This window comes from Lissotriton helveticus, chromosome 5_1 (genome assembly GCF_964261635.1).
Source record: "Lissotriton helveticus chromosome 5_1, aLisHel1.1, whole genome shotgun sequence".
Lineage (NCBI taxonomy): Eukaryota > Metazoa > Chordata > Amphibia > Caudata > Salamandridae > Lissotriton > Lissotriton helveticus.
The window spans coordinates 1,092,869,498-1,092,890,494 of NC_136065.1; the positions used below are offsets into that span (position 1 = coordinate 1,092,869,498).

A 20,997-nucleotide genomic window follows, 5' to 3' on the forward strand; every position below is an offset into this window, starting at 1 on the left:
AGGATGGCCATGCGTTTGATGCTATCCAGGAGGCCATTGACATTCCAGGAAAGGATATGGGTGGGCCTAGTGAGAGTGTATGTCATCGGAAGGGATGGGACGTGGAGGGACGGAGAACCCCAGGGGACCACACCCAGCCGAAGGGGGGGCAGCCATCCAAATGTAGATATAGAGAGGGGGTCTTGGAGCTGGTGATTTGATCGGAAATGGCGGAGACCCAAGGAGAGGAGGAGGGAACGACCGCCTGCAGATGTTCCCGATGGTGGCCCATAGGCAGACGAAAATAACAAACTGGTGGAGGCAATGAGCTGCGTGTCAGTTGTGGACCTGCCCGTAAGAGAAGATTAGTCAGGAGAACTGCAACCAACCGCCCGCAGGCGGCGCAAACAGCGGCCCGTAGGCGGCTTAAAATAACAAACTGTTGGGAGACAACGGTCTCCCCTCCCACCCTCGCCCCCCCAACTCCCCCCCACCCTACACTTCGGAAGTGGGAAGCATCTGTCGCCCCAAAGCCCCAACCTCTAACTAACACACAAGAGGTAATTCGCTAATCTAAAACGGTTAGCAGAGAACAACAACAAGCAAGAGCGTGGCTAAAGAGGACCCCCCTCGATGTTAGAGGAGGAATACCAACAGCTGTAAAAGGAATGATGTGATAAGAATAAGGTTAACAGGATGAATCGATCCCTGCACTGCAATATAGACAGATGAGTGTCAGCAACTAAAAGGGCCAGGAGTGATAAGCGAAGAGTAGCAAGAGGAAGCAATCCCGACATCTCCACGGGAAGGCGAACCTCTGATCGGGCCACCCAGTGGAGCCGGGCAGGACCACGCTCTGAGCGTCTATAGCAGACCCATTGTGAAGAGACTCGACAAGTGGAGGCCAGGCACGCAGTCTGTTGCTCCGGTTACCCCCCTTCTACACCACCAGAGCCACGGATCACGGGGCTACCAGACAGGTCTGAGTCCGACATGGCCTTTCACAGGGTCGCATCCGGCCCGGGGATACTCCCCAGATCGATCAAGGAAGAGGCCAAGGTGGGGGAAAAGGCTTCCTGGTTCATGGGCTGAGTCGGGGGACTTCGGGACTGCGTCCCGGTGAATGGGAACCTCCTCCCCGGCGACCGCCCCGTCTTAGAGATCTAGTCCGGCGCCTCTGGGCCTTGGGAGCCTAGTGGCTCGGCTGTGCCGACGGTCTCCGGACAGGGGAGGGGGTCGCACCAGGCAGGAGTGGGCGCTCCTCCGTGAGCCAGGTCCATGCCGCCTGGGGGGTGTCGAACAAGAATGTCTTATCTTGGAAGAACACCTTAAGACGTGCTGGGAAAAGGAGACCGTAGCGAAGCCCCATAGCGCTGAGCTTTTGCTTAACCTCATCGTAGGACTGGCGCAGAGACTGCACCTCTCTGGAGTAGTCCGGGAATATCATGATTCTGGAGTTCTGGAAGAGCAGCGGACCCAGCTCTCTGGCCGCCCCCAGAATTGCGTCCCTGTCCCGGAAGTTGAAGATTCGAAGGATGATGGGACGGGCCGGGGCTCCGGGAGGGTGTTTAGGAGCAAGAGAACGGTGAGCCCGCACCACCGCGAACCAGGGGGAGAGTTTCTCCTTGGTCATCCAGGAGCAGACACAGGTCTCAATGAAGGTATCTATGCGGCCCCTGCAGTGTAACTCCGAGGTCAGCGTCTGAAGGCAGGCCACCTGAGATTTGAGGGATTCCGTTTCGGCGAGGTCCTACCGAATTAGGGCCACATCCACCCTCACTTCCCCGATCTTGCTTTCCACTGAGGCCTGGGATGCGCTTATCGCCTGCAGGATGGTGGAGAGATCTCCCTCGGTGGCCCCAGGGGCTGGCAGGGGTCTGTCTCCGGGGTCTCGGTCTGGTTTGGTGAATTGGTCCATCTTCGTCTGAGTCGGGGGGGATAGGGGTTTGGGTGTTGCGGTTCCTGCTCATGGCTTCAATGAGTCAGTCTGTGGTGCCCGAAGGGGGGTGGTCGCGCCACAGCGTCTCGGCCGCAGCCCCCGCCACCCGGCGTAGTAGCCGACTCCTCGCCCACACCCGGACCCCGAAGAAGGGAGGCCTCTCCACAGGGAGCTCAAATTGCCTCAGCGATGGCGACTCCCCAGGCGGCCCCGGCGATCCCAGGATCCACAGGCCCCCTCAGGAGCCCCCAGGGTCAAGGCCCCAGGCGTCCAAAGGATGTGAAAGGGGGAGGGGGGCCGATGCACCTCGACACCAAGCAACCGCTCAGCTCACCGCTCGCCCCCAGATGGTGGAGAAGAGTGGGGTCCTCCCAACAGCGGGCCCAGGATGGGGCGAAGAACCAGCGTATGTGGCAGCACCGACGGTGTAGGGCCGCGCTGCGCGAGGGACAGGCAGCCTGCCTCCAAGGATCACCGTATGTTTAAGGAGTCCGGCAGCGCCACACCTTCCCAGCGCCGCGTCTCCAAAATGGCGGGGGGTGTGAGAAATCAGCAGCCACCAGCTGCGGACCCTCAGTGGACCCCCAGACCAGCGCACAGGAGCCAGGCCAGCGCAGCATCCCAGGCCTTAAGGAGCAGTATATTGTGCCGGCCCCAGCGCGGTCCTCGATCTCTCAGCCCACCGGGGGGGGGGGGGGGGGCGGCGCTCCCGCATGGCCCCGACGACTCACCAGCAATGTCCAGGGGAAGGTGACACATAGCCGGGCCTCAGGCTCCACACATCAGCCGGGAATCAGCCACAGTCATGCTCCGGCAGGAGCCCCCACCTCGCCAGCTCCGCCAGGTCCTCCTCGGGCCCTCCTATACTGCAGCGGATCCTCTACGCCGCACAGGCCCTGCCCCGATCTTCGCGGCTCCACCGCGGGTCCGGCCGGCACCTCATCAGGCCCGGCTCGCCGCCAGTTTTGCAGCTGAGGCGAAGCTCCCCGGTGCCACCGGCACCTCTCACCTCCTTCGACCAGGTCCAGCGGGGTAAGGGCAGCCCGGGCGTCCCAGGGCGCCTCCTCCGTCACTCGGGACCGCTCCTCGGCTCCCGGCACAGCCAGCCGCAGAGCGGAACACACCCCTCAAATCCAGGTCCCGCGACGGGACAGTGGTCGGCACCACAGTGCGGTCCGGAAGGAAGGTAGGTAGCGGCTAGCCAGGGCAAAGGCGGAGCGCTGGGTCGGCCGGGCCAAGGGTTCAGGCCCCAGTGTGATACAGCAAGGAGGCCGCCATTTTGAGCCACCCGGCCGGCTGAAGGGGACGGGGCCAGCAAGGGCAGCGCGGGCCTCTTGGAGTCTCCCCAGCGGATCCGGGCAGTGCAGGCAGGCCACTGGAGCCGCTCCAGCCAGCGTGGAGCTCCGATGGCAGCTGAAGGAGAAAGATACGAGGCGGATGATGGATGGGGGGTCCGCTGAAGGAGACTGATACGAGGCGGATGATGGATGGGGGGTCCGGAGCACTCTTCGAGTGTGACCGCCATCTTGACGCCTCAAGCCACGCCCCCCTTATTTTTATGTTTTATTGTTGATTTGTATATTCTGTTATGCCTGTAGGCAGGTCTTGAGGGTTGTGTGTTCTGAGTTCTAGACAGAGCAATACTGTAAAAGAAAAAAACTCACAGGTTGGAAATCATAGTGGCAGCTTTGTAGCTCAAACATCTGTTAAGTACTTTGCCACACAAGGTGAAAAGTTACCACAAACCGTAGGAACCTGGAAATGTGTATCATGCTAGTCTGATTTGTACAACTCATTTTGGCTGCTTTCTCTGGCTACTCTAGAAATTGCTTTAAAGAATCCACACTAGCCACCCTCCTCCAGTTCTACCTCGAACAAGTAAAACACACCGTTTTGGTAAACACTAGACTTTCAGTGTAGGGAAGAAGGTGTGGTAAACCGAAAGAATTCATTGATGATGATTAGCTGTGATAGATTTCAGCTGTCATTTGAGATTCTGAGCTTCTAGCTAGTTCTGTATGTTTGTCATTAACTGAAGAAATTGCTCTCCAAAACCGAAGGGCATTATGGTTAAATTATTGATGTAGAAAAGTGCTCATTTATGCCATGGTCACCCCCATCTGGTGGCAGATGCAATGGGTTCCTGCTAACCAGGTCCACAGTGCCAGATCTCTTTTCCTGAAACTGTACAATTGTTCCACAGTTGGCATTACCTTTAGCACCCCCTGTAAGTCCCTGGTAAATAGTACCCCTGGTACCTAGGGCATGGGGTACTAAAGAGGCTCCCCAAGGGTTGCAACATGTATTGTGTCACCCTGAGAGACCCCTCAGCACCAACATGCAAGCTGCCATTTCAGGCTATGGGGCATGGTGCAGACAAGAGTGAAGATTCGAAATGGCACACCCCCTGTGTGCCATGTTTGCAGACACTGCATGCAGTATAGGTAATTCACCCCTGCCGCAAGACTTATAGCTCTGAGGTTGGGTGCACTATACTACATTTGTGGACATATCTATATGAGCAGGTATGTCCCTGTGATGTCTCAGTCGAATCTTAGACATTAACGGTTAACCGGAAGTGGACACGACTTTTAGAATCCCACTATCTTAGTTTAAATAGAATTAGGCTTTCTGAATTAGGGTTATGCCCTCTTCCAACAGAAGTGGACATATAGAGGGTGTAGTCTCCCTAAAGGTAAGTAGCCCATTGGCTACTATCTGTCACTCCCTATAACACCCCTAAATTGAGTATTTAGGTGGCACCCCTTACACCAGGCACTCAAATTCGATGGATCAAGAAGAGAAGGACCCAGAGAGCCGTTAGAAAAAGTGAGAACTGAAAACTGCTGTGGACTTTTGGAGCCAAATCCTGACAACCACACGAAGTCTCAACACTCACGACCCAGCAACTCATTCTGCAGCTAAAATTCTGCCAAGAATCCCAGTGGGCTGCAAGCACTCTGTAAATTGCCAGAAAATCTCCTTTGGAGTAGAGGAGCTACTCCCCTGCAGTCCGCAGGCACCGAAACCCTAAGTGTGGTCTACCGAGTTGCTACTCCCCGGCCAGCCCGACGCAGCAGCTCTCTAGGAAGATGACCCTGTGCTCCTGAAGATCAAATCCAGAACCCCCCTCTCATTGCCCCCCCCCCTTCCACCCACCAAGTGAGAGGACACCAGGACTAATCGTAGCCACACAGGACCAATACCCGGGGCACCAAACCCCTTGCAGCAAGCAAAGACCGTAATAGTCCAGACGGGACTCCAACAACTCCAAGACAAAGTAGCGATCAAGCGATGTCTGCACCTCAGAGACCCACTTCAGAGTGGTCAGGCTGTTCTGATTTTGGACTCTCAACCAGCGAGACCGACGACCCCAAGGCTCCAGGACACACACAGCACAGCTGACCATTCTACTCTGCACCCCAGCCTGGGTACTGACAAACTGACTGTTCCCCCCTGTGCCCAGGACCCGTGTTGCCTAATCCCCCCCCCCTACCCCCCACCTCCCCGTGTGGTGCTCCCGCACTTATCTGCAAGTTCCTTTCTGTAACTTGTTTCTAGGTGGCCCCCTTCTTTCTACCAGCATAAGACGCACAGCTACCAACCCGACTAGCACCTCCGCACCAGGACGCCCCAGGGCAGGTAATGAGTAACTACTGGTGGTACTTTGGACCTTGGCCCCCTACGACCCTAAGTCCCGAAGGAGACCCCAGAAACCGAATGCACATAGCTAACTGTATACTGTACATTTCTTTTCTCCCATAGGAAGGCATTGTGTGTAAAGACATTTACGTAAACATTTTACTTAGCTACTAATACAAATATTTTAAAAAGTGTTTACTTGATAACATAGTTCTTGCTATCAAAATGTATATAAAAATACGACTTCTATATTCCCAAACTGATTTCAGATTTATTCTTTGGTTTGTGTCTCATTTATTGCCTCTGTGTGTGTCAACAAGTGCTTAGCATTACCCTCTGATACGCCGAATTGCTTGCCCACACTACCACAAAAAAGAGCATTTGGGACATAATTTGGCCTCTGTAAACCAATCAGTGTTAGCCTGAACTCTTTACACAGTGTACCTCTTTTTGGTCCACTATGTAAAGAGCCCGCTTCCTACAGTTGAGTGGTTCCTTGCCAAGTGTAACACAATCAATAAATCCTTTTTAATAAACAAAGCTGAAGGCAAGCACAAGATAACTTATAACAAATGTAATCCTTCCAGTATTATTAGTTTGTTAATGTGAGCCAACATTCATTTATGCTTTGAATTGCACGTTTTCAATGCTATAAATCAACAGCTATTTAATATTCATGTGCCATTATCATGATGGTTGCTTCTTCCTATCACATTGCAGGTGCTGTGTGATCTACAATGATGGCAAAAGAATAGATCTATCCTTGAGACTTTCAAGGTAAGTTTTTTTTTTTTTTTTTTTTTTAAACAAAGATCTGTTTATTCGGCAAGCCAGCCTAGAGACAATTTGCAGTGTGCAATATACAAAAAAAAATCGAATTTCTCATTAGCATTGAATGAATCATTTCTGAAAACCCATATTGGATAGCTGCTATAATTCTTGATTTTCTATAAGGTTGTATGGCATTTTGGTTTTCAGTCTATTGATGTAAACTTCGGGCCCTAGCCCACCTCAGGGGTATCTTGAGCATTTGCAGCAGAGTACCACTGGATCAGTTTTCTCGTCTGGGAGTCAAAAGCTTAAATCTTCCTCACAGCAATGTCTTGGACCCTGTTGGGCTCATTTTGCTCCTGGTGACGAGCCCTAGCCACCTGGAAAGGAAACCTCTTCACAGGCCTCTTGGCCTCTAAGGTGGCACACTGTGCAAGAAGCTAGTTCAAGTGGCTCCCTTTGCCAGACTTTATCGGTTTCCTTGTCCTTTGATGCTCCTTTCCTTTTACCTGGGTGCAGACGTCCAAACTCAAACTACACATTTTCTACCTTGATCAAGAGGTTTTGAAAGGGGGTGGAAAGTTCTAGAAGTCAGGCACCCCTGGCCAATCAAAAGGTACCACCTCACCTCTCCACCCCTGACCCAACACCCCTGCACAGCGTGCTGGGACAATTTAAGATGGCTTATTGGAAAACAGGGGACCCCTATATAGTTAATGGACTAGCTATACATAGGGAAAGAAATCTAGTAGAGAAAGGTCTATAGCTTAGTCAGTGTGGCTGTAAAATTCTAAGGAAAACCCATTAAATAGTGTCACACAGCTATGGCCTGTACATAACATACTTGAGAACTCATAATTTGAATCTTATTTCAATTTATTTTTTATAAAAAAGGTTTATAGTTTTTGTTAAATTTATAAAAGTTATTTTTGAACAATCATATCAAAACTTTGAAATTATTGGTTGCAAATACAAAAAGAAGAAAAACACAGTACAAACTAAAAGACACAGTTGATGGTGATAAGGCGGTAGTAGGGACTACGCGCGTTTCGGCGAGATCGCCTTCATCAGGTGTCCGTCTTATTGTACTGTACACAGAAAGAGGGTCCAATAACGTGGAGGTCGATGATGCAAGCCGATAATGGGGACGATATGACCTTGCTGTCCCGAGGTAGGGCACGAGATGACTGTGCTGTAGTTGGTTATCACCAAGATATGAGGTAATATGACGGCTGGCAGCTCAACTAATATCTGCTCCAGAAAAACAAACTTACATATCCTGATACAACGATGTTCTGGACACAAGATTATTGCCTAGATAGGTAAGGGAGCCCTCCTTTCAAAAAGATTTGAACGCCCTGCAGACCAATACCAAACGATAATGCTCTGAATGTAATGATATATTAGCTGATAAGGGGTCTGTGGGCACCAGCTATCCGCGAGATAGAATTCGGGTAACTGACAATTTAAGATGGCACCATCAAGAAGTCACTGTTCACATCTCCTCTGGAGCTCCAGCTCCGCCCCTTGCTGACATCCCTGCCAGGGCTTTTCCTTCCAAAACTTCAGAGGAGGCCCCTCCTGCCTTGACTCCAGATGTCTGTGGATCCTCCTTTGTTCAGTGGATCTGAGCTGGCCCAACCCTGCTGCATTGTGACAGCTAATTTACAGATTCAGATTTTCTATCCCACACTGTCCTCCTTAGGAGTAGAGTGAAGCACTGTTTTATGTGAAAAGGCCTTTGTTTCTTCCTCTAGGGAGCAGTGTAATTAACTCGGCCCAGCAGGGTGATAAAAAGCCTGGGCTCTGAAACTGAACTGAGTCAAAGAAATATGAAACTTCTGCATGACCCATAAGGTGTGTGTATATATATATATATATATATATATATATATATCTGCTTACGACATGCATAATAAACCTTGGCGCACGTTTCGCCCCAGTTTGATATATGCTGTACTTTAGTTGGCAAAAAAGAGGAAGCGAAACTGCACTGTAAGCCAGATTTCCCTCTATTTGTATAATAAAGTGTCACTACAGACAAAACAGTAAATCATACTGACTTTACTTGTGAGTGCCCACTAATATTTTGAGGCTTACCCCAAGTCAATATCTAAACCTGCAGAGTCCACTCTGTGCCAGGCAACTTCTACGTAGTTACCAGGCTGCGCACAACATTAGTCTGTCATGTGTAGCCCTCACACAGGCGTACACAAGAGTGCACATGTAACCAGCCAAGTGCCCCTTACCTTTGCTATGCCACAGCTGCATTACCTTAAAAGGCAGACACTGGTGGTAAACAAGTGTAGTCAATTTACCATCTGATTACCACAGGTGAGACACCAGTTGTGAAGCTCACCCAGAGTAAAAAGTTCAAAATCCGGTAATCCAAAAGCGAAAAATCCAGGCTGATTAAATGGGCAGAACCCATTTCTCTACACAATACAACTGTAAAAAGGGAACTTACTTTGTAACTGGGATCATCTCCCTTTTATATAAACCCAGGCCAACAGCCCCATGCCATGTCTTCCAAATGCAGATCCTTTTGGCTTTGCAGCTAATGGCACCTTTCATGCTAGGCTCGATAAAACCATGCTTTTAAAGGCAAAGATTTCAAGATCCCTGATACAAACTCATGTTCCTTAGAAAGCTAAATATGACTGAATGTGTGTCAAACGATACTAGGCCTCATGGCAACTGTTAAAGGACCTGCACATTTAGATCCCCGCAATGGGTACTTTGTTTTAAGGATGCTGGTATTTTTGGAAGAAAAATTGGGTCTCTAGTTGGCAGAGGTATGCACCCTGTCCAATAGGGACTACCACTCTAGTCAGGGTAAGTGTGGTACATACTAAAAGTTTACATATGCTCACCCTCTGGTAACTTGGCACAGAGCAGTCAGGGTAAACTAAGGAGGCAATGTGTAAAGTATTTGTGCACCCACACACAGTAACACAATGAAAACACCACAAACGTACTCCATGCCAAATTTAGAAAAATAGCTAATATTTATCTTAGTAAAACGAGACCAACACGGCAAAATTCCAATGTACACAAGTGAGGATTAAATCAAAAAGCAGTACTTAAAAATTAATAGCTCCAACCAGCGGATAGCTGGTCACGATTGACTGGGACAAATCCAAAAGTTTCCTCGGTTCCCGATGGAGTGCAGTCCGGATACAGGAGTCACGCAGAACTGCTGACAGCACCTGGGATGCGTTGGAAATCAAAAATGATGCGAGGCACAGAGAATGTGAGGCGTTGCCGATGTAGGTGATGTGTCAGTTTCTGTAGGCGGTGCAAGGTTGTCGAATCTTTAACAGCCGGGGATGATGCAGTGCGTAGAGGAGGTGATGCGTTGGTTGCTTGTGCGAGGCCTCAGTTCCTGAAGGCGGTGCAGCGTCGATGATGCTTTGATTCTACAGCATCGATGTCGAAAAGGTGGCCGAATGCGTGCGTCAGATGGAAGTCAAGAAGGGCCAGGACTGCATCAGACTGAATGGTGCGTCACAGAGTTTGGTGAGGCGTTGTTCAAAACTCACGCAGGGGTTGTTCTTGGGAGGCACTGCAGCAAAGTCAGGCTGCATTGTAAGTCGCGGTCGATGTGTCAGACTCTGTGAGCGGGGTCCATGGCTCCGGTGCAGGCAGCGGCGATCCATCAAACTTTCACAGGGATGCTCCGGCTCTGAAATGATGCTTTAGAGTCAATGCATTAATTGCTGCACCAAAACTCATTTCCAAGGACCCAGGACTGGATTTGGCTCCACTTGTCAGAACAGGACTCACAGCAGAGGAGCCCAGGTGTGCTGGTAGCAAGATGCAGTCAAAAGGGGGTGGTGATGGACGGAGCATCTGAATCAATCAATCACTCACACCCAGTCAAAAGATCTGGGTTTAATCCATCACCGTTCTTTAGCCCACTCTGCCACCCCAGTTCAGACATGGCTATATGCAAATCAGTCTGACCCTGTGCCTCATGGGAACAGTCCATCCCAAACTGCCAAGCCATGTCTTCCCTGGACCGGAAAGAAGCTTCCGAGGACCAGTTTCTGGCATTCCAGCCGTCTTCAGCCCGGCTTGCTTGAATCCAGTGGCAAAGTGAGCAAGGGACTCACGTCTGAGCATACCCTGCCAGTTGTGTCCCAGATTAGTAAGATACTGTGATATGATACTCCAAGATATAAATGATGCCTTTAAAACAGATATCCCATGTTTCCCTGTCGATATCCTGCTAGGTCTCTCCAATTCTTTTACATTTCCCCTGCGCTCTCTGAGAGGAAGACAGATAGCCTCAGCCCTGAATGTCGCTTGACTAGAGCTGTTGGCCCACTGGGGCACTGAGAAGGTCCCAGACCATATTGCTTGGCTAAGGCAGATATAGTCTGTATTGGGAATGGAGCGATTATCTATGTTGGCGGACAACAAAGCGGACGCATTCCCCAAAATGTGGGCTCCATTTATCAATATTCTTAGCAAGGAGTTCAGAGAAATAACGTGCCCCTAAGCACTTGCAAATTCTGCATCTTACTGATGCCGCCCAACACACTGATCTCCAAAAGAGCTGATAAAGAACGAACTGGAGTCCCTGCGGGAGACATGATAAAGGAACACTACAGGGTGCGGAGAAGATGAGAGGGGTGTGAGGGCTTTCCTCTAGTGGGTTTTTCATTTTTTTTGTCTTCTTGTGGCTCTCAGTCTATGTTATTAAGCTTAGTTAAATGATATTTTCTCTCCTGTCACGTTTCACAGGACATAGCACAAAGGGATTGAGATATCATTGCAAATCTTTGGATACGTAGCCTATTGCATCGCACTGTTTTCGCTGCCAGCCTCCGGGTTGTAGGCATTCAGCTGTGTCACTCTCGTAAGATTATTAAATCCACTTTTGGCTACTGATCATAGTACTAATATGATATTTTGCTGATGTGCAATCCTATAAAGATAAAGAGTTGTTCCACAAATACATTGCACCATGCCCATGGGGCTACCTAGGGCCTACCACAGGGGGGCCTTACAGGTAATAAAAGGGAGTGTTTGGGCCTGGCAAGTAGCATGCCAGGTTAAAATTGCATTTTCAAACTGCACACACAGCCTGTACTTCCTAGTATTGTCAGGCATGAGTGTTCTCTGGACCATCTCGCTGTCACCAAGGAACACTAGGGTTATCTCAGCTGCCCCGACTACTAACTGGAACCAACTCCTCCCCAAGCGCTACACTCTCTGTCCCCAGTGACTGCCCACTGGTGGGGGGAGGTGCTCGCTTAGGACACTTGGGATCCCCCTTGAAGTGCCCTTCCTTATAACACTCAAAACACTTCAGGGGTCCCTTCCCTGCAGGCTATCCTGGAGGGAACCACCTGTTCTCAACAGGGCATTGGGAATTCTTACCCTGGGAACTAGTTTAGGGCCCTTTATGGAACTCCTTACTTTTGATTTTGTCGTCCCTTCTTCCCCCGCCAACTCTGTTGGGAACCCTGACCACCGTTGGCTGCGTCTCCCACATACAACTTCGTATGCACACTGGTGCTGAGCCAGAGGTCCACCTTCTTAGCAAGCTTCCTGGGGTCAGAAATCCTATTATCAATCAAGTGCTTGCGCAGCTCTGGAAAACTAAGACTAAACATGCGCTCTTGTGCAATCAAATTGCACAGCCCCATATAATCTGTTACCTCACTGCCCTTCAGCCAACCATCCAGTGCTCTACAAAGAATCAACACATTCTACCTAAGTCTGAGGACCAAGTTTCAAATGTTACTTTCTCTGAGGTCACCCCATATCTCCTAATCAAGGCCTCCTTCATGACGGGGTACCTTGTCATGTCCTCTTCCCCCTAGGACCAGTAAACTCCTCTCCACTTAGAAATGCTTCCACAAACCTGCCCCAATCTATTGGGGCAGTGGCAGGCTTGAGATAGTTTTGAAGGGCTACTCATGTGGGTGGCACAACCAGTGCTGCCAGGCCACTAGTAGCATTTAATTTACAGGCCCTGGGCACACACAATGCACTGTACTAAAAACTTAATAATAAATCAATATGGCAATCACCGAGAACCCAAATGCCATTACATTTTAGACACAGAGCACCAGTACGTTAGCACTGGTCAACAGTAAAAAAGTGCTGAGAGTCCCAAATCAAGCAAAAATGAAGTTCAGCACATAGTCAAACAGCAGGAGGTCAGAAACAAAAAGGCTGGGGAAACATTGCCAAAAGATGCAAGGTCTCTTGTTCTGAAAAAAAAAAAGATGCAAGGTCTAACAGTGTCTAAATATTTTTATTTTTGCTTCCTGTCCGAAATTGAACAAGCATTGGCATGGGCAATAGGTCTCGCTTTTGTGACCTTATAAGTGTGAAGCTATGCAGCTCATTATCCCTATTGGTTGAATTATAGCTTAATTCCTGAATATGTGTAAGGTTATATCCAGTCCAAATTGCATCCATTTAAAAAAAATGTGTAAACTGCACACAAAATAAAAAGTTTGTCAAATTGCAGTCACATGACGTGTGAAGCAAAGTAAACAAGTCTCATGAAGAGGAAGGTACCACCCATCCTACCCTGGTACGGGCTTTAGGAGGGGGAATTGCTCTTTTTCGATCTGAACGCTAAGCACGCCTCAAAGGATGTTTTTTATCGTGCTCCGGAGATAAAAAATAGATTGCATACTTTATGTAAGCCCTGTCTGGAATATTTAGCTTGGCAGTTAGGACAAAAACTAAAGGGTGTACTTTACATCGCTCGTGGACTTAGTCCTGTAGAATAGAGATAAAGAAGTTGAAAAACGGCGGGCCCGAGCCCGGGCGAGCATCGTGAATATAAAGATATCACCAGTTTCTGTCTTCCAGATCTGAGGTTTATCAGTTCGGAGAGAAAACCGAAAGCCTAAGAAGGCCTCGGTGTAGACTGAAACTTCGGTCCCAGAGCTGCTATAATGATATCCCAACCCGATGGTGTAAAAAAACAATCTAAAAAAATGCTCTATACACACACCGGAGATAGGGTCACTATACCTCGTAATTCGAAGACTTCTTCAAAGGCAACTTGTAATCGTCCGAGCCCACCACTAGATGACAGGATAATGCTAGGCATATGACTCTACAGCACAACACACTACGAATAGATGCTTACTAGGTAATAACATATTCCATTTAATAAGGGGGAGTATGCCAGAAGGCCTATTAGGAGGACCAGAGCGGACTAGGCAGGGGGCTACCATGAAAGAACCAGGGACTGTGTATCAATAGAGAGGTGAAGCTCTCACAACTAGGAGGAATATATCCAAGGAACCACGGTGGGCATATAAAAGGTGACTGGTATATAAACCTGACAGTAATATATATGAAAAGGGATCAATGATCAAAGGGGGCAGGGAGTCACACAAAAGTGGGAAAAGTGTATTTAATTGGGGAACCAGGAAGTATAAGTACATAAGAAGTGACAAGGCAGGGTTTGTAAATGTGGCAGTGTTGAGCCCATATATAATAAGGATGGGCTTCTGTGCTATTTAATAAAAATATTATATTGTCTCTTTATAATTCAAAAAAGTGTATTTCTTTAACAAATAAGCTTTGAAACTAATAGATGCAATATAGCACTGCATTGGGAAGTACTTATTAAAGTGTTTTTTGTACAACTGGTAGTCTAAACTTAGATATCTGGAAGTGCTTTCATTTGTGATTATGAAAAAAAATTAGTTTTAGTGACATAAGATACAACAGGGGCATGTTAAGCCATGACATATTACATTCCCTAAAGCATTAAAAACTAAACAATCCCATTGATGAAGCTCTTTAAAAAAAAATCTGCAAATAAAACACTTCAAAAACCTATTCAGAGTGCAGAAAATTGAGAAATAGTGTTGATACTGTATTTTAAACTGTGAAGTAACTTTGAAGATGTGCACAAACAAATTAGGAGATGTTCTTTTACTGCAAAACAAATTTGCTGAATAAAACTGCAGAAATGCATGCATGTACTGAAATCATTTCCTTCTGGCACCTGATGTTTTTTAATACATTGAATGCTTAATCTCAGCTCAACCTCTTTTTTACCAGCTTACTGATAGTGTGATTAACAATCTGTACAAAAGACCATGTCAATGTGTACTGCAATGGAGTGGTGTGGCTTACTGGTTAGATGCGGCAGACCCGGAAGCAGAGAACGGCCCAGGACCAGGGTTCAATTCCCGACACGGCAGGGTCGTGGACCAGGGTCAGCGGACTCGACAATTCTCGCCTCTGTGCCTACTCTAACCAGGGATCACACTCGGCAACTCTGGGCATTAAGCTTGCCTCATCTCTACATCGGCCCCCCACAGACGCCGGGGATGCCTGGTTTCACCTTGGAGATACACAGAAGGGACCATCTCACAGGGAAAGCCAGGACCGGTTCCCCAGCGGTCTTCAGCGCTGGGACGCTTGCGGGCAGCTGTGCGCTTTAGAAGTCCAACACATTTACATTTGTATTTACAATCCATAGTAGGCAAGGGTTTTGGTGGTGATTACCCACCTCTGACAAACCTTTGGGATGGAAGATTTGCACTGCGATAATCCTTGGCTTCTTAGAAGAGATAGTATTTTGCTTTGCCAATTCTAATTTTGCATTATTTGTAAATGTAATGACTATGCCTGATGTATGCCTTTTGGGAAAGCTTACTTCAAACACAGTACGTCCAAGCTGGGTATGCTGGCACACCAATGATATTTGTATGACGTTACAATGCATGCTTTTACCCCGCATGCCATTACAACGCAAGTTGTTACAACGACTTGCTGTCTGGGGTGTGCTAAAGTTTGGAATAGTATGATTTGCTATGCCAACTCCAGTCTGTGCAACAGTAGGGAAGGTGTTGGAGTTAAATCCTACACATTATACCCCTCTACAGCAAGCCATTTCGTTGTAATGGCATGCGGGTTAAAGGCATGCGTTGTAACAGTTGTTTCCCATGATACTCCCATGTAGTCACACACAAAAAAAGGGCTAGGAAGAAAGGCAGGGCAATCTATTGTCAAAAAAGTAATATCTGGACATGGCCAATGTCAGTAGCAGTCACCGCAGAACTCGTAGAGGAATCATGCTTTCTTTAATTTTAGGCGTATTCTGCTGTTTAGATTATGGTTTACATTGCCACTTCATGGATGTGCTATTCATGGACTTAAACCATTGAAACATGTAGACCAAGCATACATAATCATATTCAAGGTACTTATTGTATTATATGCGAAAGAAATATATATGGTTGTAGGGAAGAGTTTATCGCGTTTTTAAACCCAGTCGTATCCTTCGTCTATCATAATCTGCCCGTAGTGACTTAAAATGGACAAACTCCTCCCTGCTGTGCTTGTTAGCTGCAGGTTGCCTTAATGTAAAAACGAGTGGACCACACTTGTCCTAGACCACTAAGTAATCATAGGGCCCAATACAAATCTTAACCCTCCCCCACTTATATCTTCAAGGGAGAGGGTTAAGATTTGTATCGGGCCCTATGATTACTGAATGCACACCTATACTATTTCCTGTCTGCCGGTCGATGAACGATCTGTACGTTCAGTCAACCAGTATTTAACATTCACTGGTGTGCAGTGGGACGTTGGTGTCATCACTTTACGAGTCTCCTCAGCATCATCGCCTGTGCATGGAATTGAAAGCTGATGTGAAATGTAGTTTCCAATGTGACCAACCACAGACAAACCTCCAGCACAATTGCGTGTTTTCGTTAATACAAATAATTTAGGAATTAGGGCAGATATAAACAAGCAATGGAGTGGGAGGTGCCGGAAGGATTGTCGCAACAACGGGGGAAGGAGAGGGCGGAAGGGAAAATGTAATAAAATACAGGTGCCAAAGCTGAACACGTATCCACAGCTGACCACGCATGACAAACAACCAAAGCATAAAGATATATTACTTGGTCCCTGCTCTGTGGGAGGAAACGAAAGACAAAAAGGAGGGACAAAGAGGAAAGATTGACCACTAGCAAGCAATGGTTTTTAAAGGACACTGAAACAAACAAATCTAAAGCAGCGGGCAGGCTGTAAACCCACAAGGAAGTATATACAAACTGTATGCAACAGGTCTCGAAAGCTTGACCTAAAAAGCAGCTAAAGGCTATTAGTCCTTCATCGAATACATTTTCCAAAAGTTTAATAGTGTGAACTTCTGCTCTTTAAATATCTGAAGTTCAAGAAATGTTCAGCAGGCTGCAGCTATTATTTACTTCTGTAACTAAACATTTGTGATGTTCGACAAACTCAGATTATCATGAAATCACAAACATTCATGTAGGGTAGAATAGGGACAGGTACATTTACGTGCACATTTTTACGTGGTCACCAGCCACTGAAATTATTTAAGAACAGATTGAGTTGAACACTAAGCTTTAAGTTCAGCTTTAACTTACCCAAGTACCAATAACATGTTTGTGGCCACTGAATCATTAGTGATCAGGTTCTCCAAGCTGTGTTACAGGAATGTTATCAGATCCAGTTGCAGTGGTTAAATTAAACTAATAATATAATTTGATGTTTTATACAGCCTTCATGCTGCAAAGTGGCACTATTTGTCTTTTCCCTTTCCAATGCTACTTCAGTTTCTGTAACCCCAATCAATGAAAATCCAGATTCTGGCAGAAGCAAGGTACAGTAGGAAGAGATGGTGATCACGTATCCACAACTCTAGTGCCATATTCACCATGCACTGTCATTTTCTAGGAGTAGTTAAGGGAAGAGGGAGCACTATCATGTGAGCAGAAATTCATCAACAGTTGAGAAACAATCTCATATTGTCTGGTTCCATGTGCGTAGGTGGTGAGTGTGCAGACACCAGACCCATTGTGTTATTACCTGCCATTCAAAGTTTGGACAAATGCCCACCTACTCCCACATGGTGACCATAGTCCCCATCCCATCCTTTTGTTTAGGGTGAAAACTATCAGACTTGTAACACTTAGTGAGACTGTGGAAGAGCTTCTCAGAAAATACAAGCCATATGTTTCTCATCTTAGCTGGATTTAGATTCTCCCACTGTTAAGAGGCTACTGTTAAGAGATGCCCCTCTTATTTATTTCCAATTTTAAAAGGCTGAATCTCATAAATCAAAATACTATGAGGTTTCTCAAAGTATCTGTAGACCACTTCCATCACATATCACGGCCAAACCTTACCCTTTCTTTATTCTTCTTGAATGATGTTCCATCTGGCTCCAAAGGAATATTAGAGGGTCTGAATTGTTCACATAAAAATTCACAAATTCCATCTAGAGGACATACACGATATTTAGAATTTAGGCAATACCAAATCAGTGTTTTATTCCAAGTACTTCTCTCCACATACATTTAAAGCGCAAAGCACAGTGATGGGAAAATGAGTGCTCTTTAACTGATATTTATTTTATAATTTTTTTTTCTCAGGACAAATCCAAAGAGCACTGAGAAAGTGGTAGATCGTGAGATTACATGCATTACTGATATTCAAGAAGGACAGTTGATAAGAGGCTATGTGAAATCGGTCCAGGATCAAGGCGTGTTTATCAGGTGGGAGTGTAGTTTTTAATTAACCTAACTAAAAGTCTAAAGATGTTACCTTCAAGTCAATTCAATTAAATTTGTCAGCTATATAGTCTTTATATATTTACCAGTGACCAATAACAAAGTTTCTTTTTTTTTGTAGTTTGTCTGCCTCTATTGTGGGTCGGGCCCAGTTCAAGCATGTTTCGGAGTTCTTTGTCAGTGACCATTCTGTGTACAAGTCTTATATAAAGAAAGGGCAGCTCCTCACAACCAAAGTTCTGAGGTAAGGATCTGTGTATGCTGCAGCTTGTGTTATACAGCGTTATCTGTGCTTTAAGGCTGTTATTGCTTCATTATGCCCGCATCTGTATGTTGAATGGCATGTCAGATGACGGGGAATAAAAGGCTAATAGTGGTAATATGTGTAATGGTAAAGTGGGAGAAAAAGCTGCCTGGAGATTTGGGGGGCTGCTATATTTGGAATAGGAGTTTAAACGAGGATTACTCGGAACTTGCAGAACTGTTGTAGAAGACAATAGCCCAAGATGTGTAATGCAAAGAATTTGGAACTGTGCCTTTTTGTGCAACTCTTCAAAGCTGTGCCTTTTTGTGCAACTCTTCAAATCTACATTTCTTCAACAAAACCCAAAAGTATCCCTTTTATATATAAAATGAGATACCAGTTGCTCTTTCTTTTACACACTTGCAATTAAACCTCGGTATGACCCTCATTATCCTGTTAAAACACTGAAATATAATCTTAGAAACATTGTGCATACCTTTTCACTCCTATGAAGAAGTAATGCATGTGCCATTGAAAAACACTGGAAGCCAATGTGAAAGATACTCCTTTTAACCGCAAATCACACTCCATTGTTATAAAATTCACATGGTTCTTCAAATCTTGATCCAGCTCAGTCCATTGTTCTACCAGTCGCAGATCTAAAGTCAAAAACACCTTAGCAGCATCCACACATACCCATCAAACGATTAATGTCAGGTAATAGGTGTTTTGCTTGAATGTTGCCATTTAAATCACTCAGAGTAATGCATGAGTGCCAGTTGTTGTCACCCTTGGTAGAACAAGTGAAAACACCTACAGTATTGATTCTAGTTCTTCAAAAACACCTTCTGTGCACTTTCATCCAGCTTCTTTTTTCACATCATATCTAATAGAAAGGGGCACTCACCATTTAATTTTTGTTCATCTAAATTATCTCATCACTTGGCTAAAGGCAGAATTTGTGTGCATGATTGTGTAGATTTCCCAAACTTTCCGAAACTACATTAGCAAATTCTTGTACTATAACCACACTTCCTATTTACTCCACAGAAAATACCTGCTACACTTCAAAGATATTAGCTTTTGTCTTTAATTTAGTCTGGTCCTTCCAATTCAAAACAAACAGACCTGTTTTTTGAACATATAGCTCTACTTCCCCGAAACACCACCTCTTAGGTAAAATATCCAAAAAGATGTCCCTGTTGCTCACTTGGTCTGACAGTCTGAGGACTCAATGGTCTGAGCCAGCTTTGAATAGTGATGTATGTACATTTTGCTCCTGTCTCCCTCAACTCATGCAGCTAGGCACAAATTAAATACAAAATTAGCCTCTCCTATATGAAAGAGACTGTAGTTATAGATTCCTTACCTTAGAATTACCCCCAGGCGCCAGACTGGATCCGGCGAAATGTTTTCGTAGCAGTACCCCTGCGCGTCAGTAGGTGGCGGCGGTCGACTCCGTCTGTGTCTTGGTCGCCAGGATGACATTGCGGTGCTACTTAGACGCAGCCCCTGCCTGCTAATGTCAGTTCTTTTTTTCTGCGCCTGCCAGAGCAGATCTGGAGTGAGCGTGCCCCTTAGTCTTTTTTTACTACATATTTTACGACATTTTTCGACATCTTTTTCAAGAATTTGACTCCTGGTGCACGAGGGATGTCCCATTGTCGGACCGGATTCATGCCCTGTGATTCCTGTCACAAGCTGATGTCGTTCACCGATCCGCACCGCGTGTGTCTTTGGTGCTTGGAGCGCAACCATAATCCCAAGTCGTGCTCCGACTGCTGGGCCATGAACCCGAAGTCTTTGTGGCAACGTTCCTGAAAGCTTTTGGAGACCCAGCAGTCCACTCCACATTGTTCGAGGTCCTGGTCGCGAGGAAGTTCGCGGGACCGGATGGCGGAATCACCACCTCTCGTCCTCAAAGTCTTCGCTCTCCTTCGGTAAGTCAAAGCACAAGAAAAAGGCGAAGAAGCATTGTCGCTCTTTACCTTCGCCTGTCTGTCGGCCGACTTGGATGGCTCAGAGCTTCCCTGCCTTTCCCGGAGCATCCCCTGCCTAGCTTCATGCATTTTACGAAGCACTCCATAGTATTTTTTTTTGACAGCCTGACACCGCAGGTGCGCCTACTGTCACCTAGACTGACCATCATGCGATCATATTCAACCTCTCCATTTGAAGCCATTTGAGAAAACTGGTATACAGGTCATCAGAACTGATATTGCCAGGTTTTTTGTTCACCAAGTTCACTTGCAAACTTTCTGAGAAGTCCAACAATAGCAGGCCAACTGTCACACCTTTGTCATATCAAGCCTATAGCTCATGCAGGTCAGTTTCTATGCTGAGCCATGCCCAGAAACTTTTGTTAGCCATCTAGGAATTCCTGCTGTTTCAAGAAATTAGCCAACTATTTGACAAGGTGTTTTTCTATTTACTTGACCTGACTACGGAACAATATGATATTGTGGAAACTCTTCAAATAAGAAGGCACTTGAACCTTAGTTTTGGGAATCCGAGAAGTAAGAATGCACTTTTGTACAAACTTCCGGTGCTTGCCTGAAGGAGAATGAGATGTTAAGGATTGGACAAGTCTTGCTGCTGATGGTGGCCATTAAATCCTCTAGGATGGAAACAAGACGGCAATCATCCAGTAAGCCAGACATGAGGTTATGAGAGCTTTGCACACTTTAACTTCATCCAACTCAGGAAGAAAGTAGATGGCAGAAAAATTTCGTATGAATAAAAGTTCATAATCGAACGTGACACCCATATTGTGGACTCAAGAGAAAGTGATGGTGATGCAACCCATAGTTGAGGGAGCCACGGCAGCTCGACCCAGATCCTGCCTGGGTGCGGTAGTGGAGTGGATGGATAACAACTACCTT

General features: G+C 46.5%; 1 protein-coding gene across 3 annotated transcripts in view; it reads left to right on the forward strand.

The window, feature by feature from the left end:
* Positions 1-20,997, forward strand: part of PDCD11 (programmed cell death 11) — a 627,216-nt gene that overhangs the window by 534,035 nt on the left and 72,184 nt on the right. For all 3 annotated transcript variants that reach the window (XM_078643694.1, XM_078643695.1, XM_078643696.1), the window contains exons 26-28: positions 6,281-6,337; positions 17,734-17,856; positions 17,993-18,115. In XM_078643694.1, the coding sequence (XP_078499820.1) occupies positions 6,281-6,337; positions 17,734-17,856; positions 17,993-18,115 (303 nt within the window). The remainder of the gene's footprint in view (positions 1-6,280; positions 6,338-17,733; positions 17,857-17,992; positions 18,116-20,997) is intronic.